Raw genomic sequence first — 20,020 nt, forward strand, 5'->3', positions numbered from 1 at the left:
AATATGCATTTTTTTTTTACATGGCATTTAAATTACGGATTAAAAAAAAATCCCGAAAAAAATTGCATGAATTTTAAATTTAAAGAAAAATATAAAATGACTTTTTTATGTATTATTCAATCCATAGTATTTATTTTTTAAGTGTTACAGTCAAAGAAAAATGCATTTTATGCATAGCAGTTTTGAAAATATTGTAAATATTTTTTAGATACACATTTTATAATCTTTGTTTATAAACCGATTCTTTTAGAATTTTACTACTAGAATATATATTGCTTAATTGTAATTAATAAAAAAACTGCAAATTAAAGGAGAATTCTAATCAAAAAGATTTTATCTATTAAAAAAATTAAATCTAGTTTTCGCTTTAAATATCGCTGATAAAAACAATTAAAATATTGCTGATAAACAACATTAACTACTTGATATATTTTTTTATTGACAAAATATATGTTTTGAAAATTTTATTTTGTTTTACTTTAGAACTTTTTGATACGAGGTGTTTAAGTATTATAATTTTTGTCATTTAAATTGGCTGAACTAACTAATTACAGCTTTCAGGGTTAAACATTCTATAATTAAATGTAAATATTGATATACCTTAACTAGATATTTAATAAACATTCTAAGGTTATATTAAGGTATTCAGATATTCGAATGGAAACAACCTTTAAATGTCTTGTTTTAACTTCCTTGTAATAATGTTATGTTTTACAAAATAATTCTTATTGGTTGATGAGATTTAATTCCGTTTCAGAAATTGATTTTAAAGTGCGGTTTTAAAACCTGCGAATCGAACCGTATTAAGCTTTTTTACAAGAGTTGCAAAGATGTTCGATGTTTTCTGTAATTATGTATCTTATATATCCACTTATTGATTTTTTTTCATCCTTTACAGTATATCAGTAACTTTTTTCTCTATTATCAAATCATCAATCAATGTCAAAACAGTTTGATTCCTTGTATTCAAACTAGCTCAACTAAACACTTTGTACTTGTTTAACTTGTTCGGCATGTATCATTGCTGACTAAGTTGAAACACTTCATTAAATTTAAGACTTTCAGTTGATTCTTTTTGACGATAAAAACATCCGGTATCATTCTGAGCTGTTATAATGTATTTTTCTCTGTCGCAGGCGATATTTTATTTGACATAAGCTTCTCACAGCTTGGCTTGTGGAGCGTGATGAAAACAGATGGCAGTGTCAAATCGCAATCGTAATCGATAAGGTGATAGGAAAAATTGGTTCTAATTGCCTTTGTTTTCTTCCTCCGAGGGTGTTTGGATCGTTCTCGATTTTCGAACGAAAACTTCTTTTCCCGCTTCCTCGGAGAAAAGAAGCGAATCTAATGATTCGTTGATGAAAATTTGTTAGAAATTCTTTTGAAATGTGTTAATGGGCGTTCTATAAAAAGAAAGTATTGAACTGTTAGATTGCCTTCAGAGGATTTTTTTTCTGTCAATGACTTTTAACAGAATAGCAGTGTCAATAAGAATTCACCTACATTAATAACCCTCATTTAATTGACCTGCGGTATAAGATAATTGAATTAATTATCATTGATATTTATTGCTATTCATTATTCAACAATTAATAATTCTTTATGGAACGAATCGGCATTATTTATAAGTAAAAAATTATTCTGAGAAATCGGATTTCTTTTTACTTTTTCTTTTTTTTTTTCATTTTTAATAAACGTTTTTATTTTTGAATAAATCATTAAATAAATAAATTGAGCAAACGATAGCGCCTGAATAAATTTTTATGTTGAGTAAATGCAGTAATTAACATCTGCTTTGCAACTCAGATGAGTTCAACTACATTATGAATCTGAATCAAGGGACAAAATGGTATCACAAGGTATCTCATAGTTTTCAATCAAAATGTTTTTATTTTTATGTTATAAAAAATTTTCAATTCTTTCAAGTTAAATTAAAAAAAAAAACTTTATTGACAAGTGTGGTTTTTTTCCTTTTCATTTTAAATAAACAGTTGTTTTTAATTTACCAAAACACATTCATGGGTTATAAAAAATTTAATAAGCTTTAAAAATCGGCAGACGATTTCTGAATTCAGCTGGATACAGATGCAGTTGTAGTGTTTTCCTAATTTAAAAAATTAACCAGTGGGAAAACTAATCACTTTTAATGCAGGAAATTCTAATGGCAATTTTAAATTGAGAAAAGCAATGTATCTATTTCGTATTATTTGAACTGACTTTGAAAAATTCAGTCATTTCTGTTAATAAAATAAACTTTAATAATCATAACAAAATATAATTTAAATAATCATAACGAGTTAAGAAGTAACAAAATTAACGTTAAAAAAATCCGATTGAAAATAGCAAGTTGAATTAGCGTAAAATGAAAACTTTTTTTAATATTTTCTTATTTCCTTCGTACATCGCGAGCAACGCAATTCATAGAGATATGTGTTTATATCCTCCACACACCTCTCAAATTCAATCAAATTCGCTTTAGTTCAAGTCAAAGTAAAAATAGAATAAGAGCGCTAACACCTTTGCAGTCATTAAATTTGACACTGAAGGTATGTATCTATACAACCATTGCATGTCCTGTTTCTACACCCGTACATATAAAATATTTAAATCATACTTAAATATATATTTTTAACTAACCCTTCTTCAGCGACTAGGTTATCGCTGACGTTGTTATAACCATAATTTAATAATGTCAACCAACTTTAAAAACTATACCTTATCATATAAGATGAAAACATTATTTTAAATGTCTATTTTGATAGATTAGATAAAGATATATTGATTAATTATACCTATTAAATATAGAGCATTCTATTTGATTAACTATGCGCACAAATTGCAGAAATTAATTGGTGCAACAACTCCAAATATTGAGACTGGAAGCCTTGTCAAGGTTTTATTTTGCAATAGCCTTTGAATTGAAGGACGATGACGGAGGGATGACAGACGACCGTTGTTTGATGTAGAAATCCTGAACTTACTTACGAAATAAAAATACGGGATATAGGTACATTGATTGGGCTGGAGAACACTGACAGGGCTGCCTCCGCCATAAAGAATGTATAGTGAAGTTGTATTTTTGAAACTTCTCCCGAAATTGCAGCCATATGGGACATGCTATTATTTTTCATGTATCTAAAAGTTGTGAATTTTCATATGAATTGAGAATTGAAGAAATCGGATATGTTGTTATAACTAGGGTGATGATATGGTTTTCCTAATTATTATCAGTATGTGTAATTTTCCAGCGAATTCTGTAATGTTACTTTGACCCCTCAGATTTTGTGCAAGAATAAATAATAATTAGTAATGAGATTGTAAACTGCAAGTTTTATTTACATTTTTTTGCTAGATTTTAGCAAAGATTAATGATCTAAGGTCTTCAATTTTTATTATGTATGTTTGAATTTTATCCCGAACAAAACCCAAACATGTTTATAACAGTTCTGTTAAGTACTACAAAAGACTTGATAAAAGTTAAATAATGAAATCTCCAATCAGTAAGAAAGTTATTAAATTGCAGTTCAGTGTCACAATTCATTGTATTTGCGCTTCAAAGAAAAATTGTAGATCACTATTTGTTTGGATCGATTTTGCAAATAGGTTTTGATTTGAGTGTTCTTGAAAAGGAAAAGAAAACAAAACGTTTTATGGAATAAATATTTACATAAGCTTTGCTATAAATATTTTTTTTTTTTTTTATTTCTGAAACTCTCTGCCAACTTACTTGAGATTCTCTTTTGCAACTTTTGTTTGTAAATCTGTAACAATATATATCCGAGACATTCTTAACAAGATAACAGGCCATCTACTAGTAGATGGGCATGCATTTCTTCTAGTTTTAAATAGACTTTTCATATTCACAAAGGACCACTTAGATGGAAACAAGCTAAATTTTTGTCACCGTAAAATGGCAAGCTAATAATTCAATACTCGTTATCCTTTCAGGTATCGATGTATCGTTCCCGGAAGACTTCCTCGTGGCTCGCCGTCAAGGGATGTGTGCCGCGTCATCCTTGATAAAATACCCGGCTCCAAGGATCAGTATCAGCTTGGGAGCTCTAAGGTAAGCCTGTTGTGTCTATTTACCTGAAACTTATTGGCAATTGAAAAGCGTGTGAGTGAAGGTTCTTTGCGCCTTGAAATATGCTTCAGTGTCAGAATTTCGTAAGTACATCCGTTTCTGATATATACTTACAGCAGCATCATTGTAACTTGGTTCGCGGGTGAGGGCGAGGGGCAGTATATTTTTCTTTTAAACAAAAAGGCTAAAGTGGTTTCTTATAATAACTTTAAAAAATATCTGGGATTCATAACCAGTTTTTTTTTTTCAAACTAGTACAACACGTATATCCTGACGATACTTTTTAAGGTGTGAAGATTTTTTTTTTAAATTTTGACTTTAAAAATCCAATTTTTTCACAGTAGGTCATTAATATATGTTTAAACTCGTTTCAGTGAAAAAAAACCATATTACACTAATTATTAATTAATTAAATAATATTTAATGAGCTAATTAGCCTTTTTTTGAAACATGATATCTTAAATTCTAATTTGTACAGACACACAATTCTAGTTGGAAATGATGCCTAATATTAGTCTTCATGTTGTCTGCCTCAATTAAGTTATAAAAATATAAAGTTTTTTTAAACAATTTTTTCATCAACGATGAATAGAAAAAGCGAGATTTTTTCTGTAATTTTAAATAGCTATTAAAAATTTATTTCTATAAATAAAACTTAAATTGAGGCACAAAACATCCGCTATTTCATACAGATTATTTTGATATATAAATAACTGTATTTGGTTCATTTCTTGTTGAGTTATGATTGTTTGAATGAAGCAACATAGTGGGAAAATGTCATTCTTCCTAAAATGAGTTTTAAAAACACCGTAACCAGAGTTTTTAATGAAAGCACCTCAATAAAAATAATTAACTCGAGAAATATTTCGAATATTGACATCATCTTGGTATCATTTGAAAGCTAAAGGATCAGAGACCATTATTAAGAAATAAAAAAAATATTCGATATTTTGAACGATTTTCGACGTTTCAAGTGTGTACATACACCTTAAACCAATGCTTACATCTTTTGTAATATGATCATTTTTTCCTGACGGTATTTTCACAAATACACGATGATTGTAGTTCCAATATCAGGTAGCTGAAGGCAGAAATTGATTTTCTTTAATTATTAATTAAATTAAATTATTTTAATGAAAATATTTTCTTCTTCCCTGCGTTATTCTGTTTGAAAACGTATCTAATGACGCAAAAATACAGTAAAAAAAGTTGCTGGTAAATTAATTCAGAATGTATCAGGAATTAAGCAGTTTAAATAAATTGCAACCTTTTTACGAATTTTTAAATTTTTGATTAAGTTATAGAATTCGGCTTTTTCTTTATTTAGTGACGCAGACTCTTTCTATTCTTCCTGTATATTTCATTCCTGATTTCTGTGTCTATGGTTATATTAGTTGTTAGTCAATAACACCTGAGTAGTAGACTTTACCTGCTGTCGAATGGAACGATAATCAGTGACTACATTGGGAGAAGAACAATTTTCTTTGTGATTCAAGTTTTAAAAGTATAGAAGAGATTACATAAAAACTGGGAAATTCATTCACAGTGAAGTATTAGTAAAAATTTCCCATTATAAAAATACTAATCTCCATTATAATGGGGCAGTTAAACTGATCTAGGTCATTTGTCAGTCTCTCAGAAACATCAGGCAGTAAGTACAGAATACTTACTGGTAAATGATTGTACTAAATCTTGTGCTGGTAAATGATTGTACTAAATCTTGTGCTGGTAAATGATTGTACTAAAACTTGTACTGGTAAATGATTGTACTAAAGCTTGTACTGGTAAATGATTGTACTAAAGCTTGTACTGGTAAATGATTGTACTAAAGCTTGTACTGGTAAATGATTGTACTAAAGCTTGTACTGGTAAATGCTAGTACTAAAGTTTGTACTGGTAAATGCTAGTACTTAAGCTTGTACTGGTAAATGATTTAAACTGATAAATTAATTCAGAATATATTAGCATTAAAATAATTTAAACATAATATTTTTGATGAATTTTTAAAACTTTGACTGAATTATGTGAATTAGCTTCCCTTGCCGTGTGGTGCAGACCTCTCTAATTTTTCTGCATATCATTTTACTCCACTTCCGTTATATCACCTTGCATCTATGATTAGATTGGTTTCTAGTCAATGAAAGAAGAGAAGTAAACTATACCATATGTCGAATGGAACGATAATCAGTGACTTCATAGATTAGACATTGATTATTCCTTATGCTCTAAATTTAAAAGTATGGTCGAGATTACATAAAAATTGGTAAATTAATTCAGATTTGTATCGGTAAAAGTTTTCCCATTATAAAGATGTCAATCACCATTATAATGGGCAGTTAAATTACTGATCAAAATTGGTTATTCGCCAGTCTCGCATAAACAAGCAAGCAGTAAGAACAAATACTTAATTTTAAATGGCTAACACGATGCTTGATAAATTAGTTTCAAAATGTATTGGTAAATTATTAATATGTTAGAATTAAAACAATTCAAAAAACAGTAATATTTTTCACGAATTTTTAAAGTTTTGACTAAGTCATGTAATTTTGCTTTTCTTATCGGATTACGCAGACCCTTCTAATTTTTCTGTATATCATTTTACTCCTTCTCCGTTGTATCAATGACTTGTATAATTATAATTTAATGATGGATGAATGAATGGGGTGTCTTGTTCTTAGGTCTTTTTGAGGGAATCGCTCGAGCAAGCCCTGGAGAAGGAACGAGTGAATATCCTGCGTGGATCCGTGGTCACCATCCAGCGATATGTGCGGGGATATCAGGCGAGGAAGAAGTACAAGCTCATGCGACAGAGTGCCGTCAAGATACAGACATCATACAGGGCCTGGACCGCCAGGTAGGGCACTCTTCTTTGTTTTCGCATACAGTAATTTTTTTAATTCTTAAGCAAAAAGAGCAGCGAAAAATGTTAAATATTTTAGATGTGTTACTTTTAATTAAAAATTTAAGTTATTTCACACACACACACAAAAAAAACGGATAAATGTTTTACTGAACGTATTTTTGTTGTTGCTAAACAGCCCTAGAACACTTGTTAGTTTTTCGTAAAAGGAAAAAAATTCTTTATATTTTCAAGAGTTAATTATTGCAGTCTGTTATAAAACAGCATTAGAGTTTATTTAGTTTTCCACAACAAATTCACTCACATTTTAGTAAAGATGCAATAATAGATGATAGTCTGAAAATCTGCGTAAATGATAGTCCAGAATAACTTGACTGGTGAACTTTGCTAAACTTATCCATTTTCTTAAAACATCTGTCGCTAGGACGAATTGTCTTATTCTCTTTAGAAGTATTTGTAAAAAATTATTTCTTTCTCATAATTGGTATTGTAATAAATATTTAAATGGGTCCTCCATAACTATAAAGAATGTTTAATGTTAAATTGAATTGGCTATGTATTGAAAATAAAACACAAAGCTTTTATCTTATTTTTTATTTTCTTATATTCAAAATATACGTATAGAAAGCATATAATCGTAAAAAGATTGGACCACGAAATTTTATTGAATTTCTACTTTAAGCCTCTTCAGTTCGGAAAAAACTTCATTAAAAATATTAAGTCTGTCTACCGATCTTAGACGAGTGGTTTAAATTTGGCTCTGATATTTGTCACTCGATTTATAGGTCTGCATGAAATTTTTCGACAAGTCTGTCAATAAGTTAATTCGAAATAATCACCTGTATATGATTACTTCGTAAAGCAACAAGTTATATAAATCATTTTTCTGTAGTCTTGATACCGAAATTATAAACTTGTATCAATTTTTTTATGAATTCATCTAAGTGAGAAGAGATCACTACACAGTGAAGCTAGGCATAAAGTTCTGAGAATATACTAGAAAATCTAAAGAAGAAGCACTCGCCAGTTTAATCTATTATTTTTGAGTATTAAAATACTCTATTGCATCAAATAAATACAATAGAGGACAACAGATTTCAAAAAGTTAACATTTTTCATTGACCTGTGAAATGTATGAACATTTACTTCGAACTAGATTATGATAGAAAAAGAGTTTATTAGACTAATAAAATTATCAGGTCTCATTAAAGAGAATGCCAGTGAACATCAATCTTCATATAAAACCTTATTTCTTAACTTTATTTAGATGTTTGAATAGTAATGAATCTGAGTATATAAAGCACATTGCAGAATTTTTGGGAATTAAGCTAAACAGCATTTCAATTTCGGCAAATAAAAATTGCTTAAGGTAAAGTTTAGAGATGACTTGGGAAAAGTTTGATGTTTTTTGGCTGCTGTAAAAGACTTATAAAAAAATTGTGCTTAAATTACCTCATAGTGGTTTAAAGATAAGGGACCATTAGGTAATAGTGTATAGATATGATTATTTGCCGGCGTCCTGGCATAGGGATAGTGCATCTTCCCCGTGATCTGGGCGTCCCGAGTTCGAATCCCGGTTCGGGCATGGTTGTTCTTCGTCTGTGTTCTATCTGTGAGATGTGTGAATGTGTTTCTCTGTAAAAAAAGTGTGTGCAAGCGAATGTGTGAGTTTCATCTTCATATGAGCTAGAAGTCAGACTTCTGCCCTTGGGTGCTCAGGGGTCTTTACCCTCAGAAGCTACTGCACCCCCTTTCCCTGGTAATGCGGACACGACATCATCATATGATTATTTTCTATCATTACAGACGAAGAATGTTTGACATTTGATGATTACTTAGCGGATTGGTCGACTCTTCTGACCGTAATCTTCAATTTTATCAATTTTCATAGCGTTACATGTGATCATTATATGATTCAGTATGTGATATGTGCAATTTTATTCGGAATAATTTGCATTTTCTGTTTGAACTTGTTTACTGGTTAGATTGTTGCTTGCCGTAGATTATTAGCTTGTACGTCAGAGTAGCTCCATGTGACAAAATAGAATGAATGTAGTACTAACTTGCATCGAAGAATTTATGAAGATTTATCATTAAGGGACAAAATTAATTTTGAAAACAATTATAAAAAATGCGACGCATGGCAATATGTGAAACGGAAATGGAAGTGTTACCAATTTATTACCTTTCAATAGAACTGCTATTTATGCTGGAGTATTCGTTCTTGCGCTTGATCAGTTTGATAATTATGGTCTTATAAAACGGCGTCTACATGTTTCAAGTGATAGCCAACGTCAAGTTTCTAACTGCCAAGAAACTTCTTCTTAGGCCCATATTGATAAAAATCTGTAGATGCCAGTGCTATCGCTATATGATGGGTGCTCCATAACTTCATAACCGAATCCTTGCAGTTTTGCACGGAAGGAAGGAATCTTCAAATTGATCCAACGCTGTGTAATGTCTTGATCTAGACTGATCAAATAACGAAGCAGAATTTCCAGACAATTCTTTATTTTACAGCCCTATATATACAAAAGAACAACTTGTTCTAATCTTGGTTAAATAAATAGCTATTTACACCTGAAGTAAGAGATACAACAGTCGAAAGTGAAGGTTTTCTTGAAACGGCGTAGTCCAACAGTCCGTATGCAATTCGTTTCTTCTCTTCCCTCCCTAAAAAAAATCTCCATACTTTATTTCGGCGACAATCTCCGCCCTTTAATTTACATTGGTCATTTGAGCTCTCTTTCGGTCAATCGGGATTCAGCCATATGCTCCCTCAGCAGCGCCCGTGGGTCGTGGGAAGGTCCTTTCACAATGAGAGACATTTAGCATCCAGATGTTTGGACATCCCTTTCTTTTTGAAGGTACTCTCAATACATCTTGGACGAGGAATGTAGTCGCCAATGAACAGATGCGAAACCACCCAGGTGAAAAGATCCACCATCTGGCTATCTCGAGGAGTTTAGTAAGTAACAGCGATGACACAGCTGGCTGTAAATGTCTTATCAGTACTGGGAAATGGGGAATGTTACAGCTGACATAAATGACAGTTATGTTGAAAAATAATAAATTTGTAATGCTCTGATTTCTATTTCATATTATCATGCATTATATTTTTATTTTCTCGTATATGAAGCATAAATAAAGCATTGTAATCGTCAAAAAAAATTAGAATTCGGGATTTTGACGAATCTTTCGTTTCAAATCTCCTCGAGAACTCATTTTGGGTAATATGTCAGTCTGTTTGTAAACACAATAATTCAGTAATACTTTGAGCCAGATGGTTGAATTTAGTATAAGGAATTGCAAATAATTTGTATATCTCTTTTGAAATTTTTGACGAAATCCATTCACAGAAAGTCTGTCTGGCTATTAGAATGCAAGTGAGATCGATAACCACAAAACGCAAAGAGCTATGTAGATAAAATTTGCTACACAGGTTTAACTTCTAAAAAAAAAAGATATTCTCAAATTTTGAACCAAATTTGTCAAACGATTGATCGTCTATCAGTTGTACTTCTGCACGTATATAAAATTAATAATTCATAAACGGAATGACTTAAAACACCAGTATGTTATTTTGTGACTGCAACTGTAATTTTGTACCAAATTTCAATGTCAATCGACCGGCATAAAGGCACCCAAAATATATTCTAGTGATAGATTCAGTCAAAATGCTGAATCCACGTCAAAGATCTGCATTTTGTTACTATTGATCGCCAATCCGCGCAAGTTATACAAGGTTCGCAATCTTATACAGATGAAAGGGAGACAAGATCTTTTTTTGGAAAGCAAGCGAGAAAGTTCCTCAGGGACCACTCCCGCTGATTTATTATTGTTTTCAAAATCCTGTGCATTATTTATTAGTACATGGTATTAATAATCTTGCCGGCGTCTTGGCATAGCGGTAGCGCGTCTTCCCCGTGACCTGGGCGTCCTGAGTTCGAATTACGGTTCGGGCATGGTTGTTTTCTTCCTTGTGTTCTCTCTGTGAGGTGCGTGAATGAGCGGCCCCCCTGTAAAAAGGGGTTGTGCGAGCGAGTGTGTGTGTGCTATCTTCATTTGAGCTAGAAGTCGGACTTCTGCCCTCGGGTGCTCAGGGGTCTTTACCCTCAGAAGCTACTGTGCAAAAATTTGGCTTAAATAGTGACACAACAAAAAAAAATTAATAATCTTAATAAAAGTGAGGAATATTTGCTGATGAGAGAAATGTTTGTGTTCCTTAACCGTTTAACTTGACGTTCAGCTTTCTTGAGCTTAGCTAATTACTTATTTCTGAAGATGAGTTGCAAAAATAAGAAATCATCCCACATAGAAGAATAAGACAGATGAAATTTGTGGGTGATTGTAATGGTTAAGTAGACCATTTCGGAGTTATGGTTCGGAATCGTATCGTAAAAGTTTATTGCTTTTTTTAAAATGAAGTCTACCGTAAAGCACTGAATCTGTCACGATCGTAAAATGTGTGTGTTTTAGAGTATTCGTGACCCTTTTGCTTATTTCAAGAATAAGGAAACGTCTTGTAAAAGAATAGTTTATAGGTATTTTTTTCAGTAAACATTGTGCGAATCTGATTGGTTAACCAAGATGGCACAGTGATTAATTCGAGCAAGTGTTATTCATATCTCTGCTGCGTGGGCTCTTTGTGGAATTATAGAATTACTGTGGAAAAGTTAAATTTGGCATTATTAGTTACAAATATCATTATTTTTTTGCATAATCTTTTTGAAGATTTAGTATATATTTTACCTGAACCAAATAAAACTTGGGGAAATTTTCTCGTCTATTTTATTACACACTTCTACAATATCATTACACATTTTTTTTGTTTAGCTTCTTCATACAGTTGCATTGAAGAATTAGGTCCAAGCTTTAACCCTTATCATGGCAAGATTGCTTTTTTGAAGAAAAGCAAAAAAAAAAAAAAAATGTATATAAAAATTATTTAACTAAGTTAAAAATTATTTTATAGTGGTAGCATATTTTTATAAAGTTGTATGTATGGTATATACAAAATGAACATAAGGGTTAATACAAATGTTCGCATTTGGTACCATGACACATATTGAGGTTTATCTTTTTGCATAAACGAACAGCTTCTCAGTTTGTGTAGTTGATCCAAAATTAACTCTAGATCAACGTTTGAGGTGTCAAGCTTAAGTACTAAATTTCATTTTTCTAGATTATTTCGTTTCTGAGTAATTTCTTGACGTATTCATGAATCGACAGATAGGGAAGCATTCTACCTTTTTAAAGATTTAGCCCAAAATTTCTTGACATATTTACAATTGTAGTAATAAAGCCATATGACAAATTTCATTTATCTAGATTTGTGGGGGTTTTTTTTATTATAATTTGTAGTGGATTTAGGTATTTTCGGCCCTACGCAATATACACATTGTGAGTGCCCTCATTAATAAATTGATCAATTTATTTCCGCATTTCAGCACATTTTTAATATATTTTTTTATTATGTTTGTGAATATATATTTGCTCTTTATCGGTTATCATCCAAATTGCCTAGCGTCTATATTTGTATGAATTATTATTGAAGCAGAGAATTGGTACTTATTAATACTCTATTAATTAACGCAATGAAGTATATAGAAACTTGAAAAGTATATAGAGACCTAATATTTTGTCGTTCAGAAAGTTTTTTTTTTTTTTTTACAGATTTATAAATTTAATAACTAGGAAAAAAGTTTTCAATTAGTTGTTTATGATACCTTCTCAGCCTAGTGGGCCTAGGTCACTGCATGCTCTGCCTAATCGAAAATCTGTCTCTTGATTATCATGTTCACGTACAAGCAGACGGAAAGACAAACTTTCCTCTCATGAATTTCGGTTTATTGATAGAAGTCTATAGTTTGAAATAGACCCATATTGTTTCTTCATTTTTTGTTCACTGAATTCAAAATTTCGAGGTCGAATTCTTTGACAGTAGCATTACTTTTTCTCTGTTTTTTTAATTGACTCTGAAGCAGGATGTTTATTTTTACTTTATTTCAAAGTATATAGGCTGAAGCTTGCACATCCAAAAATTTGTAGTAGATATACAATTCAATTATATTCATATTTTTCAATATCTTTAAATACTGGATGAAGTTTCAAGTCGATACATTCTGTATTAATAGATTATCAAAAGCATCTAGTTAACTAGTACGTTTGATTTAATCCAGTTTCAATTTTTATATTCAAAATAGTATTTTTTTTTAATTCAATAAGTACTAGAAGATAAATACGTTCATAATTTTTGAATATTCCATAAAAAAAAATTTTATGGAGCAGAATTTTACTTGGTTTTTAAAATTTTTAATTTTATATAAACGTTTAAAAATTGTTAATTAGAAAAAAAAATTATAAATTTGCCATTTTATGGATTACTGTTTTGAGAAAATAATGTCTAAATAAGAGTGAAAAATTATGAAATAAACCAACTTGAACCAAAAACTGAATACTCGTATTTTATATTTGTTTCAAGTTCATTCATACGGCAAAAAATTGTGACTATTTCCGAATCGCCATTTTCTTCAGTTTTTCTCTCCGCATTTGCATCTTTTTGTGTTGCTATGGTAACTGCAATTAAATCTAATCAAGCGAGAGATTGGGTTAATAACTATTCCTAATAACGTGTTTTTCATGTTTCAGACGCCGCTATCGAATCATTCGAAAAGGAATCATCAGGACGCAGGCCAACTATCGGATGTTACGCCAGAAAAGGGAATACGACAAAGTAAGCACACATGATTCTTGGAATTCCTATTCGGATTAAAACGAAATATTCCTGTTGTACTCATTTTGATTCGGAACTTCGCTATGCTTTTCAGAATTTCGCAATCACTGAAAAATCTGTACATTTTTAATGAATTTTCAATTTTCGATTACGGAAATATTATGCTCCATTCGAAATATTTTTTCTTTGAATTTGTTCTGTTTGAAATTATTTTTATTGCTGCATTAGCTTTGAAAAAAATATTTCAATCGTAGTTCTCAAAGAATTAAAAGAGATTTCAATTTTATTTATATTTATTTGCTGGTTTGTTTTGAATTTTATTCTTTAAGAATAGAAATTCATAAAAAATATATTTTTTATAATTCAGAATGAACTATTTACAATTTTTTTTAAAATTTAGTTCTTTTGTTCCTTTTAGATTGTTTTTTATAAAAGTTTATTTTTGCTATGGTTTATAAATATAATGAAGCGTCTATATATTTAGAAATTTTTTATACCGAAGTTTTCTCCTGAAATTTGGATTTTCAATAGATGAATAGTTTCTGTACATCGAATAAAATCTCTATATATCGAACAAAAACATTCGGATAAAAAATTATTAATACATGTTGATTTCTTAAAATTACCATTGATTTAGATCTAAAAAAGGAAATTAATTCCATAAAAATATGGAATACTTGTATAGAAACTACCGGAAAGCCAAAATTCGTTTGGCAAAAAGAAATTAAAATTTGTCAATGAATCATACGTTATCGTTTGCTTCTGATCAACGAATCTCCTAACTAATTTTGGAAGAGATTTTTACTTTGATTTCAGATAGAAATTTTCTGATTTTTTTTTTTAAAATGCTGCTTTTTTTTAAATTAAAATTTCTTTTTTTTTTTAAATGCTGAGTTTGACCTCTAAACAGAAATTTTTAAGTATGAAAGAGAATGGTGCATTTCTGCTTTATATAAAACACAGAAATTTAGAATAAAAATAAATACGTTGCATAAATAAAGTACAGAATAAAAGTTTGGTATAAAAAAATTGTGTTTATATGTTTTTAAAATAAATTTATTTGATGGCTTAATAGATTATTAATTATTATAGGTTATTGATAGATTATAGGTTAATTATATTAAATAAATCTTATCTCTAGATAAATTACTCAATTGTTTTCGTAAGGAAAGGATAAAACTTTGCAGTATTTTTTTTTCTGTAAATTAAAATCTCTATATATCGAATTTTTTCCAAGAATTGTCAGATCAGCTGTATATAAGTTCTGCTGTTTTTGTTTTTCAATATATATTTGAATAAGATTTCCCTTTGATTACACATTTAATTTTTCAACAGGTTCAGTATTTTTCAATAAAAACTAAACTAATATAGCTTCTTTTTTAAATGAGAAAGATTTCAATTTATTCAATCGTGTGTTTTTTTTTTTTTTTTTTTTTTTTTTAGAGGGAACATGAGAAAAAAATGTTTTACTTGCCGATTTTCTGTGTTAATAAATCTAAATGCTACTGAGAATTTATATTTTATTCAATTATTTCGTATCGCGTTTCTATTGTAGGATCGTTGCAAGAAATCAAAATTATTTTTAAGCCTTTCCGTTTCCATTTATTCATTATTATATAATTAGCTTATAAACTATTGTAATCTTATATTTTCTAACAAAAGAAAAGCAATTTTGATAATTATCATATTCATGATTTTTTTAAAGTAACATCTTTAATTTTTTATCTTCCAGATCAAAGCTATTTTGGCGAGGAAGCGGGAGGCAGATCGACTTGCCCTGGAAAGGAGCAAAGAACGCGCGAACAAAGAAGAGCAGGAACGGGCCTCGAGGGCTGTGGCTGGAGTCAACCATCTCGAAATTCCTGCCGAGCTGGCCTTCATATTCAGCAAGTTGGATGGTCAGTTGTGTTTCTTTTTAATGCAATCAAATTGCTTGAATTCTGCTCCAAAGAATTTTCATGTCTATTTAAATCGATTTCAAATAGAAAGAATGAATGTAAAAATATATTTTAATGGAGGAGTCAATACAAAGCCATTCCCTTTTTGTTGGGTGAAAATTAAATACAACAATATTAATCATATAAACAAAAAAGCTAAGTTCTAGCATATAAAGTTTTTTTAGAACATCGTAAATTTTAACTGTAACAATAGCATTGAATAAATAATTCTTTCGGAAATTCTAAAAAAGTAATAAATACTCTAAAATTGAATGAATTTAACTAAATAAAATATTCGAATAACTTTTATAATAGATACAAAGTTATCTCTCTAAATAAACAAAAAAGAAAAACTCGAAAAATTGCAAAAGTTGTGTCTGAATTTGGAGTGAGTACATTACTTTGTGTAACAATAGGAGAGTTTTCGTTTGATTCTGGGAATCTTGCACCATTTTATCGTAATTACAATTAATTTAAATTTGATTTGTAATTTTAAATATTAAAGGAAACATTTAAAATCATGGTTGAGAAAGATATTTTGTCGCAAGTAGAGTTTTGATGGAATTCAAAAAGGAGCTGAAAAAGGAAAAAAATTGGCAAATATTGATGACAGTTTTTTCACAAACTCCCTGTGTTGGATGTATTTATAATTTTAATTATAATTGTATTTATTTTATTAGTTCTTTTCTCGTATGTTTTTCTTCTCTGTCTTTTTGTTATTATCAGTTAAATGTATGACATTGTATCGGGCAACCAATTTAATGTTCAATTTGTATTATTTACTTGGCAACGGCTGTTATGTGGTTATTTATTGGCTTGAGCCGCACTCTGCTGCAGCCGTTTCTGTAACTTTATTCTAAATGTGAAATGAAACGTGTTTGTACTTTTAGAAGATTTTTAATTTGATCTGTAACGATCACCCTGCCATGATATTCTACTGCAACTTAGCTTCAAAATTTTATATGCCTAATAATTATACAATTTTTCTATACCTTTTTTCCCTTCAGCCAAACTTATAGTCATGTAACTGAAAAATGGATCAACTTCTATACTCTCTCTATTCTTGCCATCATTTTATTTTATTCTTCCCATTATTTTGCTTTTATTCATTTTTCTACCAAAATTTAAACATATCGTTTTATGTCCTAAACTTTGATATTTTTATGTCCATAATGGCAGGTCAAAATATCATTTTAAAAAGATACCGAAATATAAATTAGTAACAGATTGATTTCTATCCACAGAATGGCAATGTATTCACAACGAGAGGAATGTCACCAAAGTTGTTGGGGAAGTCGCTAAACCTGTCAGTCCCGAGTATCGGTTGCCTTCTGATATAGACCAGCATGCCTTCACCAAATTCACTAATGTCTACTTTAAGGCACACATTTGGGGGATGAAAAGAGAGCCAATCAAGACGCCATTCCTCGCCAAGACCAATGAATCAGACTATCAGTGTTCGCTAGCTCTATTCAAACTGGTAAGTGCCTTTTGCAACAGTTTTCAGTTTAACACTTATTCAAGATATTCTGTTTCATTACATGCATGACAGCATTTATATAATTACAAATTTAGAATAAAGGTTATCAATATTTTGGAAAATATGGAACGAGCACTGTTTTGTATTCAGTGCACTTTCTCTGATAGTTGCAATCGATAGATAGTTCAGTGCAATTTCTCCTAGTTTGATTTGTCTGACTAATTTTCCCATTGATTTCGCTTGATACTTTGCCTTCTAAACTGAAATTAATGTTTTGAAATATCTTTTCATTCGGACGGATTATTTAGTTCCTAAAGATTTTGGGACTAAAATGAAATTATAGTACTTGTTCATTTTTGCGGCCTCCGGGTTTACTTGCGATTTTTAAATTACACCAAACTCCGTTATACTTAAGGTGCTAATATTTCGTCCAGATGGTTGCATTCCCGGATTTGCTTGGCGATTTTCAGATCACGCCATGGTTGCTATACTCCATTATACATAAGATGAAGATGGTTATATTCATGGGTTCACTTGATTATTTTCAAATTGCGCCTAGATTGCTGTACTCCATTATACATAAGATGAAGACGGTTATATTCATGGGTTCACTTGATTATTTTCAAATTGCGCCTAGATTGCTATACTCCATTATACATAAGATGAAGATGGTTATATTCATGGGTTCACTTGATTATTTTCAAATTGCGCCTAGATTGCTGTACTCCATTATACATAAGATGAAGACGGCTATATTCATGGGTTCACTTGATTATTTTCAAATTGCGCCTAGATTGGCAGACCCCATTGCACATAAAATACCAAAATTGCTGCCCACGGTTTGCAATTTTGGAGGTTTTATCGCTGATGCCGTAAAATAAAGAACTGCTGAAATTTATAACAGTTTTGACAGCGAATGAGTTACAAAAGAAAAAAAAACTCTTAATAAATTTAAACTCTAAAATAAAACTCTTAAACATAAATAAATAACATTCATTAGATATTAAATGTCAACGATATCATTTCCAAAATTCAAATTAAATTTTTTAACAATGGAATGCAACCCTGTTCGAAAATGTATGAAAGGAGACGGCGCTATCTAAAAACCGATACTATCTGTACATAGTTCACATTGCCGTGTTGAAACAATATGAACTTATCTTGAGAACTGAAGTGTTGAATTTACCATAAGAAACTTAAAAAACGATTCTTTCTCCATTCGATTTCTTCACTCTTGTATCGTTTACCTAGTGGTACTACCTAACATTGCATTTGTAAACAACAAAATAATTAATAGAATTTCATTTTTTATTACTTTATTTTATTTGAATTTTCCAAATTTAGGATGATTGAGCCATTAAAAAAATTTCTTCAAAATATGAGATCATGAAATTCAGAGATCAGTCCGTTAAAACTAAAAAAAAAAGAACATTTCGGTAGGAAATTGACGAAACCTTGATAATTCTTTTCTTTTTAACATTTAAGATTGTTTAGTAGTAATTCCTTGGCTTCACCAGTCATGGATAGTTGAAAGGAGTGCACTGACTTAATGGTCCTCAGTCTCCAAAATTCAATAGCCTTTTTCTAGTAAGATCTGACAACGATAATTGAACTTAGATGAAGTGATTCCTTATAATTTTTCGTAATAGATATCTTGATAGAAGAATTGAGACTATCAGGTATTGGAACAGTTGCGTTCCATGTTCGAAACCCAATTTCACCCAAGATCTAATTTGTAAGTGGATCTGATAAAGCCAAATAAGACGTCAAGATTGCATCCTGCTTCTGGTGGTTTGCTGTAGAATGTGAAGGGTGACTAAAGGGTACCCGGCTTGCGTATCGTGCTTGTCATGTGACCACAATTTTAAATAACAAATTGGTCTTAATATAATTATATTATTACTTTAAAACGGAACCTGGATATAGCTATACAGCTTTCTAGACAATATAACTAAACATCTTTTTTTGCTGTCAGTTTTTAAACTAACCTTTCACTTGCAGTTTTTAAATTTCTTTCGTTCAGCCGATTTCTAACATCCCTTTGACGCTCACAAAATTATCTTTCTTGTCCCCAGATTCTCCGCTTCATGAACGACAACAACCTGAACGGTAAAAAAGAGCGCATCCTGGGCGATTACATCGTCCAGAAGGGCCTGCTGAACGAAGCGATGAGAGACGAGATCCTCTGTCAACTGTGCAACCAGACCTGGAAGAACGACAACGAAGCCAATAACGAGCGGGCCTGGATCCTCATGGCCAACTGCCTCAGCTGCTTCGCCCCTTCCAGGCATCTCTACAAATACTTGCTCAAGTAAGTCCTTTCTCTGAAGTCTTCTGGTGTGATTTAAGGCTGAATTCAAGTCCCACTTTCTTAAAAGCAACATTTTTGTAAGCCTATCTTAATCACCACTAATCCTATCTTATAACCACTTTGTAAGCCTATCTTATAACCACTTTGTAAGCCTATCGTATAACCACTTTGTAAGCCTATCTTATAACCACTTTGTAAGCCTATCGTATAACCACTTTGTAAGCCTATCTTATAACCACTTTGTAAGCCTATCGTATAACCACTTTGTAAGCCTATCGTATAACCACTTTGTAAGCCTATCTTAATCACCACTCTTAATCACACTATCTTAATCACAATCATATCAGCATATTTTTATAAGACTATCTGGTTAAGACTGTCTTAATAATTAATGTAAATCTGTAAATTTCAAAATTTAAAAGAAGAAATTGCTTTCTCGTAAAGAAGCATTCGTTTTCTTTTTTGAGAGATTGCAAATTAATTTTATTTAATTTTATCGCCAGATCATTTCTTATTTATTTCAATACATGAATTCAATTTTACTTTAGTATCAAATTATTGGTGTAAGTTGATTTAATATATAATAATTTATTTAAATGAAGTTATCAA

General features: G+C 30.7%; 1 protein-coding gene across 2 annotated transcripts in view; it reads left to right on the plus strand.

The window, feature by feature from the left end:
• The window catches only part of LOC129975715 (unconventional myosin-XV-like), a 351,522-nt gene that overhangs the window by 177,559 nt on the left and 153,943 nt on the right, over positions 1 to 20,020 (plus strand). For both annotated transcript variants that reach the window (XM_056088888.1, XM_056088889.1), the window contains exons 19-24: positions 3,952 to 4,069; positions 6,766 to 6,941; positions 13,599 to 13,683; positions 15,416 to 15,581; positions 16,865 to 17,100; positions 19,176 to 19,411. In XM_056088888.1, the coding sequence (XP_055944863.1) occupies positions 3,952 to 4,069; positions 6,766 to 6,941; positions 13,599 to 13,683; positions 15,416 to 15,581; positions 16,865 to 17,100; positions 19,176 to 19,411 (1,017 nt within the window). The remainder of the gene's footprint in view (positions 1 to 3,951; positions 4,070 to 6,765; positions 6,942 to 13,598; positions 13,684 to 15,415; positions 15,582 to 16,864; positions 17,101 to 19,175; positions 19,412 to 20,020) is intronic.

Source organism: Argiope bruennichi, chromosome 7, assembly GCF_947563725.1.
Source record: "Argiope bruennichi chromosome 7, qqArgBrue1.1, whole genome shotgun sequence".
In the NCBI taxonomy this organism is placed as follows: domain Eukaryota; kingdom Metazoa; phylum Arthropoda; class Arachnida; order Araneae; family Araneidae; genus Argiope; species Argiope bruennichi.